Source organism: Arabidopsis thaliana (genome assembly GCF_000001735.4).
Source record: "Arabidopsis thaliana chromosome 1 sequence".
Lineage (NCBI taxonomy): Eukaryota > Viridiplantae > Streptophyta > Magnoliopsida > Brassicales > Brassicaceae > Arabidopsis > Arabidopsis thaliana.
The window spans coordinates 1,134,127-1,154,700 of record NC_003070.9 but is presented as its reverse complement, the minus strand read 5'-3'; the positions used below and the strand labels follow the sequence as shown (position 1 = coordinate 1,154,700).

The 20,574-nt window shown below is 36.0% G+C and overlaps 6 protein-coding genes and 2 long non-coding RNA genes across 16 annotated transcripts; 6 read left to right on the top strand and 2 right to left on the bottom strand.

Annotated features, from left to right (window-relative positions):
• The first annotated feature begins 33 nt into the window (after positions 1-33).
• On the top strand, positions 34-6,137 carry AT1G04300 (TRAF-like superfamily protein). Of its 6 annotated transcripts, none has more exons than NM_100311.4 (13): positions 42-205; positions 761-983; positions 1,356-1,467; positions 1,577-1,665; positions 1,754-1,822; positions 1,892-2,024; positions 2,226-2,384; positions 2,850-3,198; positions 3,377-3,489; positions 3,583-3,733; positions 3,819-4,309; positions 4,382-4,583; positions 4,705-6,137. In NM_100311.4, exons 2-13 carry the CDS (start codon positions 806-808, stop codon positions 5,881-5,883), a joined length of 3,225 nt encoding a protein of 1,074 aa, NP_171926.3. In that variant the 5' UTR covers positions 42-205; positions 761-805; the 3' UTR covers positions 5,884-6,137. The 6 variants fall into 6 exon arrangements, with proteins under 6 accessions (NP_001321566.1, NP_171926.3, NP_001077455.1 ...); NM_001083986.1 differs by having other exon boundaries at positions 49-205; positions 1,730-1,822; positions 4,705-6,042; NM_001197978.1 differs by having other exon boundaries at positions 105-205; positions 1,413-1,467; positions 4,705-6,104.
• A 30-nt stretch (positions 6,138-6,167) lies between these two features.
• AT1G04290 (Thioesterase superfamily protein) lies at positions 6,168-7,404 on the top strand (the record flags this gene model as incomplete). 2 transcript variants are annotated; one of them, NM_100310.6, is made up of 3 exons in its annotated part: positions 6,168-6,528; positions 6,610-6,753; positions 6,837-7,404. In NM_100310.6, the coding sequence occupies 3 exons, from the start codon at positions 6,349-6,351 to the stop codon at positions 6,978-6,980; spliced, it is 468 nt and encodes a 155-aa protein (NP_563705.1). The 2 variants fall into 2 exon arrangements, with proteins under 2 accessions (NP_563705.1, NP_001321082.1); NM_001331472.1 differs by lacking the exon at positions 6,837-7,404 and having other exon boundaries at positions 6,349-6,528; positions 6,610-6,813.
• Positions 6,266-6,920, bottom strand: AT1G04295. The gene is made up of 2 exons (NR_138688.1): positions 6,629-6,920; positions 6,266-6,525 (listed from the first exon to the last, which is right to left on the bottom strand). It is a non-coding gene; the product is annotated as an other RNA (long non-coding RNA).
• A 205-nt stretch (positions 7,405-7,609) lies between the features above and the next one.
• On the top strand, positions 7,610-11,265 carry AT1G04280 (P-loop containing nucleoside triphosphate hydrolases superfamily protein). Of its 2 annotated transcripts, NM_100309.4 has the most exons (9): positions 7,610-8,178; positions 8,327-8,560; positions 8,981-9,204; positions 9,342-9,406; positions 9,607-9,825; positions 9,917-10,046; positions 10,145-10,467; positions 10,577-10,721; positions 10,813-11,265. In NM_100309.4, exons 1-9 carry the CDS (start codon positions 8,160-8,162, stop codon positions 11,056-11,058), a joined length of 1,605 nt encoding a protein of 534 aa, NP_171924.2. In that variant the 5' UTR covers positions 7,610-8,159; the 3' UTR covers positions 11,059-11,265. The 2 variants fall into 2 exon arrangements, with proteins under 2 accessions (NP_171924.2, NP_001322810.1); NM_001331471.1 differs by having other exon boundaries at positions 7,610-8,560.
• Positions 11,266-11,570: 305 nt separating this feature from the next.
• RPS15 (cytosolic ribosomal protein S15) lies at positions 11,571-13,143 on the top strand. 2 transcript variants are annotated; one of them, NM_100308.4, is made up of 4 exons: positions 11,571-11,743; positions 11,832-11,980; positions 12,068-12,125; positions 12,601-13,143. In NM_100308.4, exons 1-4 carry the CDS (start codon positions 11,741-11,743, stop codon positions 12,847-12,849), a joined length of 459 nt encoding a protein of 152 aa, NP_171923.1. In that variant the 5' UTR covers positions 11,571-11,740; the 3' UTR covers positions 12,850-13,143. The 2 variants fall into 2 exon arrangements, with proteins under 2 accessions (NP_171923.1, NP_001030956.1); NM_001035879.1 differs by having other exon boundaries at positions 11,650-11,743; positions 12,068-12,122; positions 12,601-13,097.
• MPI7 (CAMV movement protein interacting protein 7) lies at positions 13,137-14,423 on the top strand. The gene has a single exon (NM_100307.3). It carries the CDS (start codon positions 13,404-13,406, stop codon positions 13,950-13,952), a length of 549 nt encoding a protein of 182 aa, NP_563704.1. The 5' UTR covers positions 13,137-13,403; the 3' UTR covers positions 13,953-14,423.
• A 1,614-nt stretch (positions 14,424-16,037) lies between these two features.
• Positions 16,038-18,623, bottom strand: AXR3 (AUX/IAA transcriptional regulator family protein). Its single transcript, NM_100306.4, has 5 exons — positions 18,081-18,623; positions 17,556-17,767; positions 17,103-17,241; positions 16,900-16,961; positions 16,038-16,398 (listed from the first exon to the last, which is right to left on the bottom strand). Exons 1-5 carry the CDS (start codon positions 18,317-18,319, stop codon positions 16,361-16,363), a joined length of 690 nt encoding a protein of 229 aa, NP_171921.1. The 5' UTR covers positions 18,320-18,623; the 3' UTR covers positions 16,038-16,360.
• A 1,080-nt stretch (positions 18,624-19,703) lies between these two features.
• On the top strand, positions 19,704-20,393 carry AT1G04253. The gene has a single exon (NR_138679.1). It is a non-coding gene; the product is annotated as an other RNA (long non-coding RNA).
• Positions 20,394-20,574: the final 181 nt, after the last annotated feature.

Sequence of the window (20,574 nt, the reverse complement as noted above, 5' to 3'; positions counted from 1 at the left end):
TAACTTTTGTTTTTAAAAGGTTTATGTGATTTTTTTTTTTTAACATTGAGGTGATTCGTGCGACCTCTCTTTCTCTCTATTTATCTCTCTTTCTTTTCCTCCGTCGTCTTTTTTGGTTTGTTCTCTCTCTGTAGAATCTCATAGGAGCTGCCATTAGCCCATTCAACGAATTAGCTTCTCTTTGCTCTTTCTTCCACCATCTCAGGTTCGCTTCGATCTACAACCAATAAGCTTCTTCTATATCTCCTCCTTTGTTCTTCGGATTTTGCGAGGCTTTATGTTCCGATTACAGTCTTTCATTTTGATACCACACCGATTTTGATTTTCCCCGATCGTTGATTTCATCTGGGCTTTGTTTTGTTTTCCGATGTCTTTGATGAAATTATGAGGTTTCTCTGGATATTTTAGCTGATTGAAATGATATATTGCTTCGCCGCCCTCTAATTTTTCGGCTGATTTTTTTTTGTTTGTTTGTAATTTTACCAATCTAATTTTGAAAATTGGAAATTAGGGTTTATTGCCCATCGATTATCTGATGTGGGTTTTAAAGGGTTTCGATTTTTTAGCCATGAATTCGTTATACTCACGGATAAAATCTAGAAATGATTGCGGATTGGTATAGTTTGAGAGAGCCAGATCGTTGAATATCTTTGTCCATTTCAAATCATGACTTGGCATATTGTTTTCTGGGTATACATAATTGTGGGGATTACAGAATTCAAAATCTAATTTATTTGCTCCAATCGTTAATTGCTGATAGTTGAAGGAGAGAGAGAGCTTTGACGAAACAATTTCATACTGGGGAATGGCAGAGGCTGTTGATGAAGATTCTGGGGTTGGACGATCTCTAGAGGAGAGTTCAAATGGACAACACAGTCAAGCAGGAGAAGCACTCTCAGAGTGGCGCTCTTCTGGTCAAGTGGAGAACGGGACTCCATCCACATCCCCCTCTTACTGGGATATCGATGACGATGATGATTATGGTAGGTCTTTTCACTGTTTGGTTTCCCAGTGAGTAAAACTTGGATGTGGCTAATTTCAAACTGAGTTTCTTTATACTTTGTACAAGTGCAAATTTCTTGATGTTAACATACTTATTTTCATCTTAATGTTGCAAGGCAGAGATTTCTCTTTGCCTTAGTATCCGATGTTGAAAAGAATGCATGCATCTAAAATAATTGTTGGGGTGGAAATATTCTAGTCATGTGCTAGAGATCTTTATCTGTTTGTGTTAAGGAGTTCAGTTTTGTATAGCATCCTACTATGTAGTATTTCTCCTTCTTTGTTTGGTTTACTTTATTGTACTCTTGATGAATGTTTCAGCTGTGTAATGTGAACTTTATTATCTTCTTCAGGCCTGAAACCCTCTGAGTTATATGGACAGTATACTTGGAAGATTCCGAAATTTTCAGAAATCACTAAAAGGGAGCATCGTAGCAATGTTTTTGAAGCTGGCGGTTACAAATGGTACATGGCATCTGTTTATCTTTCTCATCCTTATATCTTGTGTCACAATAAAATCTCGGGATGTGATTGTTGAGGCTCTGTGTTGTTCTATTTGTCTTCAATGTGTCAGGTATATTTTAATTTATCCACAAGGATGTGATGTTTGTAATCATCTCTCCTTGTTTCTCTGTGTTGCAAATTATGATAAACTTCTTCCAGGTTAGTATTATTGTCCACTTGTCTGCATGGTCCCTTTTCTCTCTCTGGATACCTAGTCATGTAGGTTCTTTTGCTATCTTGGAGGCAGGCTGGAGTCAGTTCGCTCAGTTTACTATATCTGTGTTGAGTCAAGATCTCAAGAAATCAAAGTTTTCAGGTGATTTTTTCAGTCTTAATTTACGTACCCCCGTTTGAATATGCAGACAACTGAACTCACTTCTTACAGATACACTGCACCGGTTTTGGAAGAAAGAGCATGATTGGGGATGGAAAAAGTTTATGGAGTTGCCTAAGTTAAAAGACGGGTTCATAGATGAGTCTGGCTGTCTTACAATTGAGGCTAAAGTTCAGGTGATCAGGTAATGCAAGATTAACTCTTTGTAAAGCTATAAGTAAAATATTTACCACACTGTCCATTTTTCCATGCTGCCATTCGCTTACAGCTCCACATGTTCGTATGTTGTTCAATTAAACACATGTGATAAGATTATATTCTTTCATTTTTTTTGGTATCACTGATTATGCATTAAGGATAATATCCCTATAATTGGTCCTTGCAGAGAGAGGGTAGACCGACCTTTTCGCTGCCTTGATTGCGGTTATAGGAGAGAACTTGTTAGGGTGTATTTCCAAAATGTGGAGCAAATTTGCCGACGTTTTGTTGAAGAGAAAAGAAGCAAGCTAGGGAGGTTGATAGAGGACAAGGCAAGATGGACAAGGTATTTCACATTTCAACTTGTACCTTTTAACTCCTCCAGATTTCGGAAATGCGATCATAGTGCATTGCTATTTGTGATGATAAGTGAGCAGGAAGTAGCTGAGATTACTTCTTCTTTTGAGGAAACCATGTTATGTTAGAATAAATTGTTTTCCAATTTCCACCATCCGTTTGGAGTCCAAAATAAATTTCTGTAGACTGTAGTCTAAAATTTTATTTGGTGGCTGTGGCTCTCCACTATCTCTTATTTACAAGTCTTGATAGCCAAGGTTGAGATGCTGAGACGGAAAATCCCTAAAAGAGGATGTGGGAATTTTTCTTTAGTTCAACACACTTGTTGAAGGCCAGGATTTACACCAATCTAGTATAGTACTGTTGCCTTACTTTTATATTTCCTGTGATATCTTTCTCTCTGAAAATTGAGCAATTTCCCTAAAAAGGAATGAATTATCATTCTTGGTTGCAGCTTCGGTGTTTTCTGGTTAGGGATGGACCAAAACTCTAGGCGTCGGATGTGTAGAGAGAAAGTGGACGTAATCCTAAAAGGAGTTGTAAAACACTTTTTCGTAGAGAAAGAAGTTTCATCCACTTTGGTGATGGATTCCTTGTATAGTGGGTTGAAGGCTCTAGAAGGCCAAACTAAGAACATGAAAGCTAGGTCGAGACTTTTAGATGCCAAGCAATTGCCAGCACCGATTGTTAGCGTGGACAAAGATATGTTCGTATTAGTTGATGATGTGCTGTTACTCCTAGAGAGAGCTGCTCTTGAGCCATTGCCTCCAAAAGATGAAAAAGGTCGCCAGAACCGTACAAAGGTCGGCTGAAATTGGTTATAAAATAATTTTTGGCCGTAATTCCATTATCTGTTATCATATCTTCAGTCATTTTTGTCATTCTCTGATCCATTATTCCGTTTCAGAGGACTTCTGGCATTATTCACTAGAAAGTTACTTGTATTGAAAATTTTGTTTTTGTTCTTCGATGCAAATCTAGGATGGCAATGATGGAGAAGAGGTCAACAAGGAAGCCGATGAGCGTGATGAGAGACGTTTAACTGAATTGGGTAGACGAACTGTGGAGATATTTATTCTTTCCCATATCTTCAGGTAACAATGTGTAATATGTTTCTATACGGTATGCCATTGTGTTCTTCCTTGATGTGCTTACATATATTACTTCCATATCTCTGAGAACTGCAGCACTAAAATCGAAGTTGCACATCAAGAAGCTATCGCGCTAAAAAGGCAGGAAGAACTTATTCGTGAGGAAGAGGAAGCGTGGTTGGCAGAAACCGAACAGAGGGCCAAAAGAGGAGCAGCCGAGCGAGAGAAGAAATCTAAGAAGAAACAGGTGTGAGACTTTCTTCTCCTTCTGCTTGTCCTGTACAACTTGTTGGATGCTGATCGGAGTTTCTTTGGTTCTTGAATATTTATAGGCGAAACAGAAACGGAACAAAAATAAAGGGAAGGACAAAAGGAAGGAAGAAAAGGTGAGTTTTGCAACACATGCAAAGGATCTCGAGGAAAACCAAAACCAAAACCAAAACGATGAGGAAGAAAAGGATTCTGTCACGGAGAAAGCACAATCTTCAGCTGAAAAGCCTGATACTCTTGGAGATGTGTCCGACATATCTGATTCTGTGGATGGTTCGGCTGACATTCTTCAGCCTGATTTAGAAGATAGGGATAGTAGTTCTGTTCTTTGGGATACTGATGCCTTGGAAATTCATCCTCCATCATCAGAAGGGAGCAGTAGAGGAAGAGGCATTTCGATATCTACACCCAATGGAATTACAGAAGGAAAGAGTCATTCCACTATGGATGATAGTTCTTCAACTTGTTCTAATGATTCTATCCGATCGGGGGTAACCAATGGGTCCTACCAAGGGAATTCCTTGAATTTCCGAAACCAGAAGTCGCCGAACAAGTAAGTTTGTTTCGGCTGTCCTTTGTTTCTTGTCAGTCCTGAATCCTTAGTGATACGCTTTGTGACTTGCAGAGGAAAGAACCAACAAGTGAAAGCAATGACTGATGCCCACAGTTTAGCGAGTGAAACAGATGATCAACCCTCAACACTTGGAACAGACCCCAAGGGTCAGAATTATTCTTCCGAGGCAAGCAACGTTGGTGAATCTGATTGGGTTGTTGTCTCCCACATCCAGGAGCCAGAGGGTTCTCGAAATCGTATTCCTGTTGGGAGGGTTCGTCATTCATGCTTTTAATGTTTTGAAATTAGAAGATCGCTGATTGAATTATTGGTTTCGTGCAAAGAGGTCCAGAATTTCACAATTTAGTTGTCCCTTTTTCAAATTCATTTTGCAGGAACGCAAAACGGTTCAATCCATTGTGAACTCGGTCGACATGGATCGACCTAAAGAGAAAAGCACTGCTGTACTTTCTTCTCCCAGAAATGTTGCCAAGAATCCTTCACCATTAACTCAGACAAAACCGGAGAAAAAGAGCATTTCAACCGCAGACGGTATTCCAAACAGGAAAGTACTGGCAACTGGACCACCTTCATCAAGCCAAGTAGTGCTTCCTTCAGATATTCAGTCGCAAACTGTTGGTCTCAGAGCTGATATGCAAAAACTCTCTGCTCCAAAACAACCACCAGCAACAACTATATCAAGGCCTTCCAGTGCTCCAATAATCCCTGCGATGCGACCCTCCCCAATCACCGTCTCTTCCTCAGTTCAAACAACAACATCCCTTCCTCGTTCGGTTAGCTCAGCTGGTCGTCTAGGTCCAGATCCATCCCTACACAACCAACAAACATACACTCCTCAATCCTATAAAAACGCTATAGTCGGTAACTCTCTTGGTTCATCATCATCTAGTTTCAACCACCACCCAAGCTCTCATGGAGTTGTCCCGACCACATTGCCATCATCATCTTACTCGCAAGCACCAACATCATCTTATCAGTCAAGCTTCCCTTACAGTCAAGATGGGCTCTTGTGGACAGGAAGAAGTCCCAGTTCTGTAAACATGGGCATGTACAACAACACTTACTCACCCGCCGTTACTAGCAACAGATCGCTGAACCACATGGACGTTCAGATAGCGCAGCAACAAGCACAAAGCATGATGACGGATGAGTTCCCTCACCTAGACATCATCAATGATCTGCTGGAAGACGAACAGTGCAGCAACATGGTGTATAACGGAAGCATATTCAATCCACAACCGCAAGTGTTCAACGGGCAGTACTCATCATACCATGGTGAGTTATTGTCTGGTGGCAGGACCAGGAGTTTCGGAGAGGAAGGATTGCATTACATGGCACGTGGACCATATGGTACAGACGGAATGATGCCGAGACAGTGGCAAATGACGAACATGGACTTGTCGTTGCCAGCAATGAGGAGCAATGGAATGGAAGATGGAACATCATCAGCAGCTAATTACCATCACAGTTACTTTGGTTTGGACGCTTCGAATCCAAGTTTTACGTCTGGTATTAATGGCTACACCGAGTTCAGGCCATCGAATGGTCATTGATCAGCAAATGGAGAGAGGGGATTTGTAATGTTTTTATTTTTTTTAAAAAGGAAAAAAAATCATGAATATACAATTTGTGTAAAGAGAGTTGTCTTCTTGTCATCCTCTACGTTTCAAATGGTTTTTTTTTTTTTAAATATAGTATAAGATAGTTTTCGCATAGAAAAACTCTTCCCTGAAAGTCCCTGAATAGTTTTTATAAATAAATTATACTCCTCTTTATCTTTAATCAAAAGAAACTGAAATCTGTCTAATATAAAATGTGTGTGTGTGTGTGTTTTTTTGTCTAATTTATTTTTTTCTTTCTTTGTCTAATTTGATTAGATCACTTCTTTATTTGAATGAGTAAAAACTAGAAAAAAATGTGAGCCATTTAAATCTGATTCATATCAAAAAATTTTCGATTTAAAAAAAAAACCCTCAAAAGGTGTTGATACGGAAAAAGAAAAGGGAAAGAAGAAGAGAATGGATCTAGAATCGGTGAAAAAGTATCTGGAAGGAGATGAAGACGAAAAGGCCAAGGAACCAATGGTGGCGAAATTACCACACAGATTCCTCGAACGATTCGTAACCAATGGTCTTAAAGTGGATCTCATCGAACCTGGCCGTATCGTCTGCTCCATGAAAATCCCTCCTCATCTCCTGGTAACAACCACATGAACAACAAATCCCTAATTTCGAGAAAAAAAGAATCCCTAATGACTTTTGTGAATTTGTTGAGGAAAGAACGCAGGGAAATTCTTACACGGAGGAGCAACGGCGACGCTGGTGGATTTGATAGGATCAGCAGTGATCTACACAGCCGGAGCTTCACATTCCGGAGTTTCAGTGGAGATCAATGTTTCATACCTTGATGCTGCTTTTCTCGATGTAACTTCCTTTCCTTCTTTCTTAAATTTATTAGATGTCTTTCTTTGCAAAATTGATTGACATATATATAAAAAAAAACACAGGAAGAGATAGAGATAGAATCAAAGGCATTGCGTGTTGGTAAAGCTGTAGCAGTAGTGAGTGTGGAGCTGAGGAAGAAGACGACTGGTAAGATTATTGCTCAAGGTCGTCATACCAAGTACTTTGCTCCTCGTTCCAACCTTTGATCGTTCAACCAACCTTTCTTCTTTTTTACATTCAATAAACAACATCAAGGTGTTTTTAGTCTTTGTCCCATTTGCTTCTTATTATTATTGATACTAATAAAACTACATTACTATATGTTTTTCTAATAATACAAACAACCTTACTTTTTCTCTATATGTGTTTACCTCGATGTTGAACTAAGCTTTTTTTTTAATATACAGATAGATCCTGTTTAAAAAATTTGGCTTATATATTTGTTACTGTGAATATGATGATCATTTCAAGGTGATGATGCATTTGTAAAGTATTGATGAGGTTTGTGGTGGTAACTTATTAGAATTGTTTATGTTTCACTATTTTTAGTTTCGCATTATGATTACTTTAAGTTTTGATACAAAGTTGGTACCATCCAATTATTTCAATCAAGTTGTTCATTCCTGCCTTTTCTTTTACTGTTTTCTCACATCCAACAGATATGTAGATCTTCTGTTACTACTTTTGTTAATGTATGTGAAGCAAAATTCAAATTAACATAGACACATGAATTCATTAATCAAATTTAATCAGTGTTCATGTATATTATCAAACTTTGTAGCTCTTATTTGAACCAAAATTCATGTATTTTTATCATCAAAATACTCCCTTTCTTTCTTCTTAAACTTTTATCAAATATATGAGCCACACGAGTATATGACCTTTGATTCAAAAGAAAAGGGGAATAGAATACTGAACAAAGGAAAATGACGCAGGTGATGTGATCAGTTTTGTCGAAAAAGAATATTAGTTGAGATATGTTGGTTTCATACTTTTGATCTTTTTTTGTTAGTTTATGTTATTACTGTATCTATTAGACGATGAATTACATTATGCATAGATAAACAATTAAATCACTAGTCATTTTGGCAATCATACTTTGAAAAACCACCCCATCCGCAATAAGTCAAGTCATCATTAAATTACCACATCATGCATGATATCAAATTTCATATAATATTAATATCTAGTAGTAGCTAGTAGTACTATATAATAAACATTAAATAAATCCCACTAGATGCATTCTTAAGAGAAATCTTCCAAGAAAAATTCAGACATATTAGATGAGAAAAGAAAAATCCAAACTAGAAATCAATGTTGTGTTGAGTTAGTGCTTACCCTCGCAGTCTCAATCTCCTTCCCAAAAAGACTTTTCAAACCAAAGAATGGTGAAACCCTTAGGAGGTAATGGTCTTCCTCTCTGCATCTCTCTCTTCGTTTACCAGTAAACAAACAACAAAAACGTATTTGAAATAATAAATACTATTGTTTTTTATTTCTTTTTCTCTCTCTCTCTCTCTCTTATTGAGTTTTGTTGATTTCTTTGCTATAGAAGGAACAAGAGATGTCTCTAATGTTGGTTGTAAATCAGTTGATCTCCTCCTAGCTTCTCTTGGTGGTCTTGCCGCCGCTGTAGCAGCTGCTTACGCCGGAGAATTACTCCTTCGACGCCGGAAACTTGATCAAGGTGCTTCCATGGGGTATAAAGATGTCAAAATCGCCCCTTTGATTGAGAGGAAAGACTCAGGTCGACGATCAAACCTAGAGAGATTCTCCCACTATGTTGGTAAGTATTCTTATATCCTTTCGATGCATCTCAAGAATGAACATGGCTAATACTTTTAATTAACAAAAAAAGGATTGCTAACAATTTCAAGTAAAGAAGATAGAAAAATAATCAAGATCGACCAAAGGATTAGAATAACATAAAAATAAATTAGAGTATTTCTTAGGCAGACGGAAAAAAAGAAGAGTTACTATTTCTTGGGTTAATATGCCAAAAAAAATAAAAATATGTATAGGTAAGCATTAATGTTTTGGTGATAAGAGATTTCAAAATGGGGTATGTACACGTACTCTTTATCCATAAAATCATAAATGCTAGAAGACCTTTCCACAACAACAAAAAATGAGCCCTTTGTAATTATTTTATCCAAACATAATTTTGGAACAATTTTGTGTAATCATATATATGTTAAAAATGCAGCAAGGCAGCTCGGATTTGAGGATCCAAATGAATACCCACAACTATGCAAATTAGCAAATGGATATTTGTTGAAAACAAAAGGGTATGATGAGAATGTGGATGAGTATTTGGAGAATGAAGCTGAGCGTGATTCTCTCTATGTTCATCTCCTTGAAGAATTTGATAGATGCATTCTCACTTATTTTTCTTTCAATTGGACCCAATCTTCCAACCTCATCTCTCAGGTACTTTGATTTCAATCAAATTCAGTATATTTTTATTTGGTAGTCTGATAGGTGAAGTAGGCTATTTACTACAACCATTAGCGATCTCCAATAATGTGTATGAATAATAAATATTATCCTATAACACAAAATGACAGGCTTTAAGCGATGAGTCGGATCAGAAAGTTCCAAAACTCAAGGATTTCGTGATGGCAGCAACAAGGTGATTGATTGTTCCATATCCATGACTTTATATATGCATACCTATAGTTACATACATATAAATTGCGTTACCCGTAATCGTCGTTGCGTAATGATTCCAACTAACTGTACCAAGCGTAACATATAATGTAGAACTGACTATTAATCTATAACTATTAACAAACATTGTAGAACTAATTAATGGCTTTGTTAATAATGTAGGAAACAGAGGTTTGAGAGAGTAACAAAAGATCTCAAGGTGAAAAGGGTAATTTCGACATTAGTAGAAGAGATGAGAGTCATTGGGAGCGGAAGCAGTGAGCCACACTGTACGGAAGTAATGTCTCCGGTGGCTCATAACAAACGAAGTCCCGTCCTTCTCCTTATGGGCGGAGGAATGGGCGCAGGAAAGAGCACCGTCCTCAAAGATATCTTCCTAGAGTATAACTCTTTTTTCTTGTATTTCTTTAACATATGGTGGTTATAAGCCTACTTAATCTTTCTTTAAATAACCAGAAATAATATTTTGTAGGTCGTTTTGGTCGGAGGCACAGGCCGACGCGGTGGTTATAGAGGCAGACGCGTTTAAGGAGACGGATGTAATTTATAGAGCTCTTAGCTCTAGAGGTCACCACGATGATATGCTTCAAACTGCTGAATTGGTACGTTGTTCTTAGTTCTAGCTAGCCATCCTCGATTGTGTATATATATTTGGCTTTAACATGCTACATTTCTGGTTATTTCCTTATATATATTTTAGGTTCATCAATCATCAACGGATGCTGCATCGTCCTTACTAGTAACAGCATTGAACGACGGACGTGATGTGATAATGGATGGAACATTGTCATGGGAGCCATTCGTCGAACAAATGATCGAAATGGCAAGAAACGTCCACAAACAAAAATATCGAATGGGCGAAGGCTACAAGGTGTCCGAAGAGGGGACGATAACCGAAAAATATTGGGAAGAAGAAGAAGAAGAAACGAAAGAAAATGGCAAACAACAAAATCTGAAACCTTACAGAATCGAGCTGGTCGGTGTGGTTTGTGACGCTTATCTTGCCGTAGCAAGAGGCATACGGTAAAGATTCATCAAGTTTTCACATTTTCGAAAATATTTTGTAGTCTTTGTTACTCGTTGTTAGCTGCTATTATCATGCTAATCGTAACCAAATTTTGTTTTTTTATAGGAGAGCTCTAATGGTGAAGAGAGCAGTGAGAGTGAAACCACAATTGAATTCACACAAGAGATTTGCTAATGCATTCCCAAAGTATTGTGAGCTTGTTGATAACGCTAGGCTTTATTGCACCAATGCTGTTGGTGGTCCTCCAAGGGTAAATTAGTCAAAAGTCAATATCAAATCTATTACGATGTCGTTTTTGGGAGAGATACTGATGTGTGTGTTTTAATTGGTTGGTGGAGCAGCTTATAGCGTGGAAAGACGGAAATAGTAAGCTTCTGGTGGATCCAGAGGATATTGATTGTCTAAAACGGGTCAGCAGTCTCAACCCGGATGCAGAATCCATTTACGAGCTTTATCCGGATCCAAGCCAATTAAGCAAACCCGGTTCTGTTTGGAATGATGTTGTGTTAGTTCCATCGAGGCCCAAGGTCCAGAAGGAACTTAGCGATGCAATCAGGAGAATCGAAAAGGCCCAACCAAAAAATTGATGATATTTGTGAACTAGACCTTTGAAATTATCTTCTTCCTGAATTTGTCATTTGTTTCCGTCAGCTTTTTGGTTAAATAAGTTAATAAAATGGTTTTTGTTGTGAGTTGACATAGCTAGTGGAATTGAGACCCATAGTCATTGGTCACGCACATCAACCAAGAACAAATTGCAGTCGATAAACTAATATTTTGATAACAGTTACGACTTGATCCTATCGTATATAACTTCGATTTAACAAACACAAGTCGTAATTTCTAAAAAACAATTAACTCAATTTGTTTGAAAATAAAAGTTTCCTTTTTCTTCGTAACAAGTGAAGTCAAATGTTTTTCACTCGTATCTCTTACAACGTTTTGATGAGATGATAAGAGAAGAGTGGGCCCACATATTTGCTTAACAATACACGTTTTAGGGTTACGTGTCACTAATGTTATTGGGTTCATTTAATCTGGGCTTAAAAGAGGCGTGTATCATGTTGTAATATTCCCATTTGGGCTTTCATATAATGAAGTTGGGCCGACAAAAAAAAAAAGGACTAGGGTTCCCAAGTATCCCACTATATATAATTTTAGTCGAAGAAAATTCTTTTATTTTTCTCTTGCAAAGACCTCTCAGCAGCCAACGACAGTTATCAAAGCTTAAGCCGTTTTAGGGTTTTATCCTTTTGCTGAGATCCAATCATGGTGAGTTCTTCAGTCTCAATATCTGACTGAATCTTCTTCTCTGATTTACATTTTCCGATTGCTGAACAATTAATGGTGAATGTTGTAGGCGGATGTTGAACCAGAGGTTGCTGCTGCTGGAGTTCCCAAGAAGAGGACGTTTAAGAAGTTTGCCTTCAAAGGAGTTGATCTCGATGCTCTTCTCGATATGTCTACTGATGATCTTGTCAAGCTCTTCTCTTCTCGTATTCGTAGAAGGTATATATCAAACCCTAGACTAGTCTCATTTTTAGATTCTGTGATTGATGTTTGACTTCATTTTGACTGTTTGTGAAATGTTCATAGGTTCTCTAGAGGTTTGACAAGGAAGCCAATGGCTCTGATTAAGAAGCTGAGGAAAGCGGTAATCATTTCTTATATAGTCTTGAATGTTTGGTTAGTTCTTAAGTTGCTCGTTTATCTTCACTTTGTTGAATACTTGGTGTTGCTTGGTTAGTTCTGAATATGGTTTTGTAACAATTTTAGTGCAAGTCTCTTCTGTTTGTGTTCTCTCTAAGTTTGTTTAAGATTGGTGTTGATTGTTTTAGTGATTTCTGGATTTGTTGTCTTGTTTCATACATTGATACATTTCTGATTCTCGAGTTCATGATTAAATTCCATGTTTTATTGAGATTCATAACCTTGTTGCTGTATTAGACTCTGTCTGGATTGCCTTTATGAATGTTTACACTGTGTTTGAGTATGAATGAATTGTTCCTACATCAGTTACTGAATCTCTTGTCTATCCTGAATGTACAATAGCCTTGTTTCTGATTGTTGCATTCTGTATATCTGAGTAAGTGTCTGATTTCGAACTTGCGTTTTGGTTGATTAAACAGAAAAGGGAGGCACCACAAGGTGAGAAGCCAGAACCAGTGAGAACCCACTTGAGGAACATGATCATCGTCCCTGAAATGATTGGAAGCATCATTGGAGTGTACAACGGAAAGACTTTCAACCAGGTTGAGATCAAGCCTGAGATGATTGGTCACTACCTGGCTGAGTTCTCTATCTCATACAAGCCGGTCAAGCACGGTAGGCCTGGTGTTGGTGCTACCCACTCTTCCAGATTCATTCCCCTTAAGTGAAAAGCTTCTATTGGGGAATGTGTTTACTTGCTCGTTATATGTGGATCTAAGTACGTGGATCTCTTATGTTTTTGAAGCTTTATAATGACATTACTTTAGAAGCTTTCTCAACTCTAGCTCTTGCGTTTTCATTATCATGTTACAAGAGGATCTTAAATCAAATCATTTTGGATTTTTGTTATGTTTATGTTGTTATAATTTATTTGGATTTGATTAATTGAAAATGAAGTGACACCTAGAACTTGCTCAAACATGGGTATTGTTGTTTTCCTTGTTATTAGGACTCTGCTTAACATTACACTTTTGTTAAGAGTAACAACATACATCTAAAATCTCATAACAGAGGATAGAAATCGTACCCACTGCAAAAACCAGATACTCAAATTAGTCCACTTCACGACAACAGATTAATGGGCCTTTAAGTATATGGACATGGGCCTTTGTCAGTTATAAGTCTCCCTTAACCAGTTGACTTGTGTTCCCTCTAACTTTAACAAAAGATTGTTCCTGAGAAATTCTAGGGTTTCTGAAATCGAGGAGAGATCCAATCGGCAATGGCGAATCAAGTGATCACCGGAATCAAAGAAACAGCTCAGTCAATTACTGGAGCGGCTCGTCCATGGGGCGATTTCCTCGATCTTTCCGCCTTCAGCTTCCCTTCCTCCATCGCCGATGCAACAACTCGCGTAACTCAGAACCTGACTCACTTCCGCATCAACTACAGTATCATTCTCTCTATCCTCCTAGGTCTAACCCTAATCACACGTCCAATCGCCATCCTCGCGTTTATAGCCGTTGGCTTAGCTTGGTTCTTCCTCTACTTCGCTCGCGAGGAGCCACTCACGATCTTCGGATTCACTATTGATGACGGCATCGTCGCTGTGCTTCTCATTGGTCTTTCGATTGGGTCGCTAGTTACCACCGGAGTTTGGCTCAGAGCTCTCACCACCGTTGGATTTGGTGTTCTGGTTTTGATCTTACACGCTGCGTTAAGAGGAACGGATGATCTTGTGAGTGACGATCTGGAATCACCTTATGGACCGATGCTCTCTACCTCTGGCGGTGGTAACGACGGTGCTCGTGGTGATTACAGTGGAATCTGATCAACACGATTTGATAATGAGTTTGGGGATTTAGGGTTTTGTTGTTTTGTAAATTGTCATTGTTTGTTTTGTGTCCCATTAAACATTGTTAATGACAAAATATGTTTTAAGACGAAAACCGGTTTAGAGGAAGAGGATTGATGTTACCCGTCTGTGAGATGATATGGTTTCGGTCTCCCAAAACTGTTCTCTTTTGGTTTTTATGAACCTTGTTAAAGGAGAAGAAAAGGTTTGAATCCATAAAGAGACAAGAACAGAGTACACAACTTTCTTCATTCAATCTGATGATTCATAGTAGCGCCGAGCAAACTCAATCAAGAGCTCAAGCTTTAAAGCCAGCATCCGAACACAAAGCCATTATTGTTTTGACAAAACACTTGTAGCCACAACCTCATTTATCGGACAAATATCTTCACTGGTAACTCATATTTCGCATTCCTTCATGTTTGGTGTTGAAAATTTCCATCACATGCATAATAAGAAAATTTCGTAAGAGGAATGCCACCACTAACCATTGAATCGTTTATAGAAAGAATCAAAACATCAACAGAGCTCCACCACAAACCCTAATTAGGAATAGACTCGGACACCAACAAAAAAAAAACAGAATCAGAAAGTTCAGGTTCGACCTACGACCCGGTTTGATATCCGGTTTACGTTATGGTTTACATATATTGTATACTTGACCCGGTTAGAAAATTCCTTACAACTTCTTCTGCTTCTTTATCTTGATAACAACTGTGCTTAGAAAAGCCACGGCCCATCATGTGTAATGAGGCCTATGGAATTTTAAATGGATTCCATTATTATGTGATAGAGAAACTATCACCCGTTTTTCTTGTTTGTTTATAGCTTTATTATTTTTAACAAAAGTTTTTCTAAAACTATAAAATATTTTTAACATATAGTTTTATATGTTGCTCCATCTATTTTTAAATAATGTATTATCTGCGATAATTTAAGTTTGGTGAAGAATCCTCTAGAGCGTCAACTTGTCAAATTAATTATTGACCCCATCAAACATCGAACATGCTTCTGCCTGATCCAAGAAATGAAGACAAATATTAAGATACTGAAATTTAAAACATTTCAACGTAACTAATTGTACAATGTTTGTGTTTACACATACATTAGTACACATATTTTCTATATATATGCATGCATGTACGTTGGAACGATACTTTCCTAAAACTTCGATTTGTTCGTTTTGGGATTCAACATCTTCTCCATGTGCTTCCCCATTTATCAATATTTACATTCTCAGTTTTCTTTATTTTATCTATATATTTTATTCTTAAACTTTTTTTTAACGTTAAACATCAAATTAAATAAGGACTGCTTAGAATAGCTCCATTATAACCAGTAAACACCATTAATCCAAAAGGGCCCTATATGTTATTATACTATATCTATTATGTCATCGATATATATATATATATATATCTATATTTTATTGCATATATATGTCTTTTACCTTCAAGTTTTACACATGTGCAATCTCTTGACAATAATAAATTACTTGTAGCTCATTTCTGAAAGTGATAAAGGATACAACGTAATTCCATATTTCTAGTGGTTTTTCATTTTTCATTATAGAGAGGATATTTGTGTATAATTATGATAACCTTGTTAATAAATTTAGTTGGTATAAAAGTTAATATTCCTAATTAATTTAATGGGAAATTAAATGATAAACAAAGGTAATGAAATGAAGAGACCCATGAATATGCACATGGCATTGCTCCCTCTCTTCCCTATGGGTCCTATTTCTCTATTTTATTTCCTCCAACCAAAGCCAATTATCACTTTAAGTACCAACAAATCAATATACCAACAAAGTGAATTTTCCCCATTTTTGTAATTATATTCATCTGATATAACATATGTATATTGTAATATTGTAATTCTAATTATACCGACTTCGAAATTATACTTGGGGAAAGTTTACTTTAGGGTCAAATACTCGATCGCTATGATCTTTAGTTTCACTTTCAAGACGAACCAAAAGAATACTGTTCTGCCTTTAGAAAATAACTGACTATTAAGAGACTGAAATTAAAGAGAAGTAATGTGAGATTAAATTTTCCATAGTGGAATAAAAATCACATATTCCTTATACGAATATACACATCTTTGGCAAAATAAATAAATAAAGACAAACATATACATAGGAATAGGATGTTCAAATTATTACACATTTTCCATTACAAATGTCTCAAATATTTAACTTAAGTTCATTACACATAATAGCATACAAACTATATCTACATACCAAATCCAGATCAAAACACAGACAATCAAAAGAAACTGAACAATGTATTTCATCGTAAGAAAAAAAAGAGCAATTAACACCAATCAATGTGTTAATCAAATATATAATCGATACCACTTATCCTTTTAATTTGACTTCAAGCTCTGCTCTTGCACTTCTCCATCGCCCTCGGAGCTGAAATATTTTTACAATTAATAAGCAAAGACATTTGACCACGGTATTTATTCTGTTAAAAGAGTATATTTTTTATTCCCTCTGTTATTTAATCTCTTTCTTTTTTTGCATTTGACAAAAGAGAATCAAATATCATGTATTATATCAATGATTTAAAAGATCAAAGCGATAAGTTTTCTTTCGACAAATTTGTTCTTTACGGTAGAAATATAATTGTGCGAAAAATAATGAACGGTTTAAGCGTTTGATGATTAGACATCATCTTAAACGATAGCATATTAAATTATTTAGGCGACCAAGTTATGCGGTTGAGGTGTACATTATAGTAAACTTTTAAGCTCTTTTGTAAGTTTTTTTTTTCTTTTTGGGGCAAATCTCTTTTGTAAGCTATTTTAACTATATTGTATACATATACACGTAAATTTTAATTTAAATGGGTAACAAACTGAAATCAAAATTTAATCAATGTGAATATAATATGCATTGGTAGAAAATACATACCGAGACCAATGGCATCCGATCCTTTCATGAGACGTAAACGCTTGCATGTATCGACGAACATTCTAATAAATAAAAAGATTAAAACAAATGGTTATTTATTAGAAACAAATAAATGACATAAACAAAAATAAAGCTCGAATTTTAACCGAAACAATAAAGCTCTAATTAAATGGTAATTAATAAGGGAGAAGAAGAAGACGTACGGCCAAGGAACGTCGCCGACGAGCATCCAATCACCGTCTTTGTCTTCATAAGAGGGAACATAGTCCCAGCTATTCACCAAATCCATCAATTTCCTCTCATTCATGAAGTCTATCATTCCTTCTTCTCCTCCATGTTTGCCTAAAATAATCTTAGGTATAAGAACTTGATATCCTGAATTTAAACTTGGTGGTTTTCTTTTATGGTGCAACAAATGAAATATACATTTTTCGCAATTGGATTTTATCACATAGTTTTCTTTTCACAGTTTCTAAACTACTACTAACGGGTTACTCAATTATGAAATATTTGTATACTCGATAACGGTAATTCATTTGGGACTGATCTATCATCATGATGATTAATTTTTCTTTCTATAGTAACAATTAATTAGTAACTAAATGTGCATGGAAGGATCTACATATATATATAAGGAATATACTTATAAAACGTACCCATGGTAAAAGAGCTGAACATGTTGGACAAAGCATTAGAAAGCTCATCGTAGCTTTTATACATCCTCAAATCGATTTTCCTCAAGTACGGTGCTCCGTCCATTGATACCTTCACGAACGCCGCCGCCTCCGGGCCACCGCTTGATTTTTGGCAGGAAACCATCACGTTCTTCCGGTATGATCTCACCGGTGGCCATCCCACAACTTGTGCCCTATATTTTTTTTAAAACGGAAAAACGGTTATGTTATACAAGATATAGACTGTAGTTAGCTTTGACGTGATGTCACATAAATTTTACTTGCATGAGACTATGGGTTAAACATAATTAAATATATTAAGACATTGGACGATTTAAGAAGAGAAAAAAACCGTAGACATATGATAAAATGGTTTTGGCGAAGAAAAATATATATCTTTAATGAAATTTCTGTTTTTTTTTGCAGTCACCTTTACAAAAATGTTAATATTAAGAGCAGTAGAGAAGAGTGGAAAATAAATCATAAAGGACAAAATAGTAAAATTACTTGGCCGGAGGTTTGGCTGGATCTTTAGGACAAGCACTCTTCTCCTTGGAATCAAAAGTCACGACGTCATGAGTCGTAGATCCTTCCTTGTTTGCAGGCTCATTATTCAGATTTAGCTTCAGATCAACCGTCTCTGAGAACCCTCTCTTGTTTCCGGTTACCGGAGCCACTGTATCTCCACCGGGAAGACCAAGACACAGCTCAGTCTCCCTCAGATTCAGCTCGACACTGCCCATCATTATTAACCTTTCTTCTTCTTTGGTGTTCTTCTTCTTGGGAAGGTGATGAGGAAGATGGAAAAATGGTTTTATAAAAACACTCAAATAATACAAAGTGAGATGAGTCTGTATTATATCTCTGTCTAGGAGGTAGCTGCATGTGTATGTCGTATTTAAGAGATCTTTGATTAAACGGGTTTTAGACACGTGGATGAATCTAAGCCCTTTGATTAAGTCATCATCCTCGAGTTTTAGTCTTTTAGACTAATCAGTAATCACTGTTATTACTCTATTACTGTTATTGAATCTTTCTTATGATTTATCTTGTAGATTATGTATATATTATTGCATTTGACTATACAAAATGGATATATATTTTAATCCGTCTTTAATCGTTTTTCTCCCGTTAAAAGAGATATATAACATTTTGAGATTACAAGCGAAAGCACAAGTGAAGGAAAGATTTTAAAATTACAAGTGAATTATGAAACACATTCGAAGCAACCAAGTGAATTAAGTGGTGATGAACCGATTAATTGATATGGGGTATCTAACTAAATATATGTATATACCATATGGTCTTAAAAACTATATCAACGTATAGTTTATAAATATATATTCTTTTGAGTGGCGAGGTCGCAGACATCTCATATGAGAGTGTTACAATAGAGATGTACATTATTATTAATATAACTATATTATGCTTTTTGACTTCTAAATATAATTATTAACTAATGAATATATATTCATGATTTTGATTATTTTTCCCCGTAAGATTCTTCGCCGGAACCTTCCAATTATGCATATCACATCCACATGATTCAATTATTCATCCCACAATAAAAGCGCAGCCCTCTTGTATATAATTATTCTCATGCCAATACAAAATAAAGCATACGGTACATCTTCAATATTTATTGATTAAAAACTCACCTATAAACACGTACAGCGAAATGTGTATCTAGACACATAAAAACGCATCATTACTCTTTAATGTTTATACTTTGTAGTTAACAAACTATAAATTGCAATATTATAAACACCACTTTGTAGTTAACAATAAAATTGGTGATTAATTTTCTTTACAGATATTTACAGATTAAATTGACTACTAAAATATAATGTCTGTTTTTGATTATTGAAAATTATTTTTCTTCTTTTATATTGCTTGTGTTATTCTTGTAGTATGAAAGTTTTCAACAATAGGGTAGTTTTTTTTTTTTTTTGTAGTTATGAAAGCACCTAAATTTGTATTACATTTTCTATTAATTTGTCTATATTATCGCATTTCTAAACAAAAAAACAAATTCTGTCGCACTTCCAAAACATATTTTGTTTTTATTTCATCAATCACGCTTCCAAAAACAAAAATGATATGTTTTGGAATTGTATTTTCACGGCGCTTTTGCGAATTTTCAAACTTTCGTTCAAAATTCGACTTTAGTGATCTACTAGACACTGGTTTTAGTTCAAAGTAATCAGTTAGGCGTAAACTGTGAATACGGGACGTTTAAATAACACCAAGCGTACTAACCATAATTAACCAACGTAAATTCAATAAATATGAAAATAAAGAGGGAAAAAGGCATATTCCTACCCTAATAAAATCTATGAGAGGGGACATGAGTGGCATCAAAATCCAAAGGAAGAGAGGGTACAATTAACATCACCATAAATTCCAAAGCCAAAATTTAAATTAATGAGAAGAAGAAAAACATGGAGATGATAAAGGGACAAGTTACATCAAATAAAATTCAGGGGCGAAAACATCTTAAACCCTACTTTTGTTCCTTGCCTTGTCTACATCCTCCTCTTTAACCCTTTTCTCTCCTTTTGTTTCTATCCCAAAAAACTCTCATGAGTTTTCAAATCAACGTACCCCAAATTTTTCAATCGAATTTTGGGTCACTTTGTCTTATATATCACATCATTTTGTCGTGTTTTATCAATGTGTATCTACTTTGTCTGATCAATATATATATCTACTGATCACTATGGAATTCACATGAAATTGTAAACCAGTGAATAATATAAATTCTCGGTCCAGCCTACATGATTACAAAAAAATGCGCCCGCACACATAAATGGATTGTATGCGAAACTTTAATGAGATTGAACCAATGCAACCAAATCCATATATCATCAGTATTCTCAAGGATACATATGGAGACCACATTTTCTTTGTCACACGATAGAGACCATCTTAATTTGATGTGTAATTTTGGTAATGCTTTTTCACTTGATTATATATATTTTTCATTTTTTGGGAAAATTAT

Bases quoted from the DNA above. Each gene is read 5' to 3' on its own strand.
- AT1G04300 (NM_001083986.1), top strand. From the start codon at position 806: ATGGCAGAGGCTGTTGATGAAGATTCTGGGGTTGGACGATCTCTAGAG. The intron at 3,199-3,376 runs GTCGGCTGAAAT...ATGCAAATCTAG, and splicing joins GTCGCCAGAACCGTACAAAG to GATGGCAATGATGGAGAAGA. The intron at 4,584-4,704 runs GTTCGTCATTCA...TTCATTTTGCAG, and splicing joins ATCGTATTCCTGTTGGGAGG to GAACGCAAAACGGTTCAATC.
- RPS15 (NM_100308.4), top strand. The intron at 11,981-12,067 runs GTATATATCAAA...AAATGTTCATAG, and splicing joins TCTTCTCGTATTCGTAGAAG to GTTCTCTAGAGGTTTGACAA. The intron at 12,126-12,600 runs GTAATCATTTCT...TTGATTAAACAG, and splicing joins TTAAGAAGCTGAGGAAAGCG to AAAAGGGAGGCACCACAAGG.
- MPI7 (NM_100307.3), top strand. From the start codon at position 13,404: ATGGCGAATCAAGTGATCACCGGAATCAAAGAAACAGCTCAGTCAATT.
- AT1G04280 (NM_100309.4), top strand. The intron at 8,561-8,980 runs GTAAGTATTCTT...TTAAAAATGCAG, and splicing joins GAGATTCTCCCACTATGTTG to CAAGGCAGCTCGGATTTGAG. The intron at 10,468-10,576 runs GTAAAGATTCAT...GTTTTTTTATAG, and splicing joins GCCGTAGCAAGAGGCATACG to GAGAGCTCTAATGGTGAAGA.
- AXR3 (NM_100306.4), bottom strand. From the start codon at position 18,319: ATGATGGGCAGTGTCGAGCTGAATCTGAGGGAGACTGAGCTGTGTCTT. The intron at 17,768-18,080 runs GTAATTTTACTA...AAAAAAATATAG, and splicing joins CCAGCCAAACCTCCGGCCAA to GGCACAAGTTGTGGGATGGC. The intron at 16,962-17,102 runs GTACGTCTTCTT...TTTATTTATTAG, and splicing joins GTCGGCGACGTTCCTTGGCC to AATGTTCGTCGATACATGCA.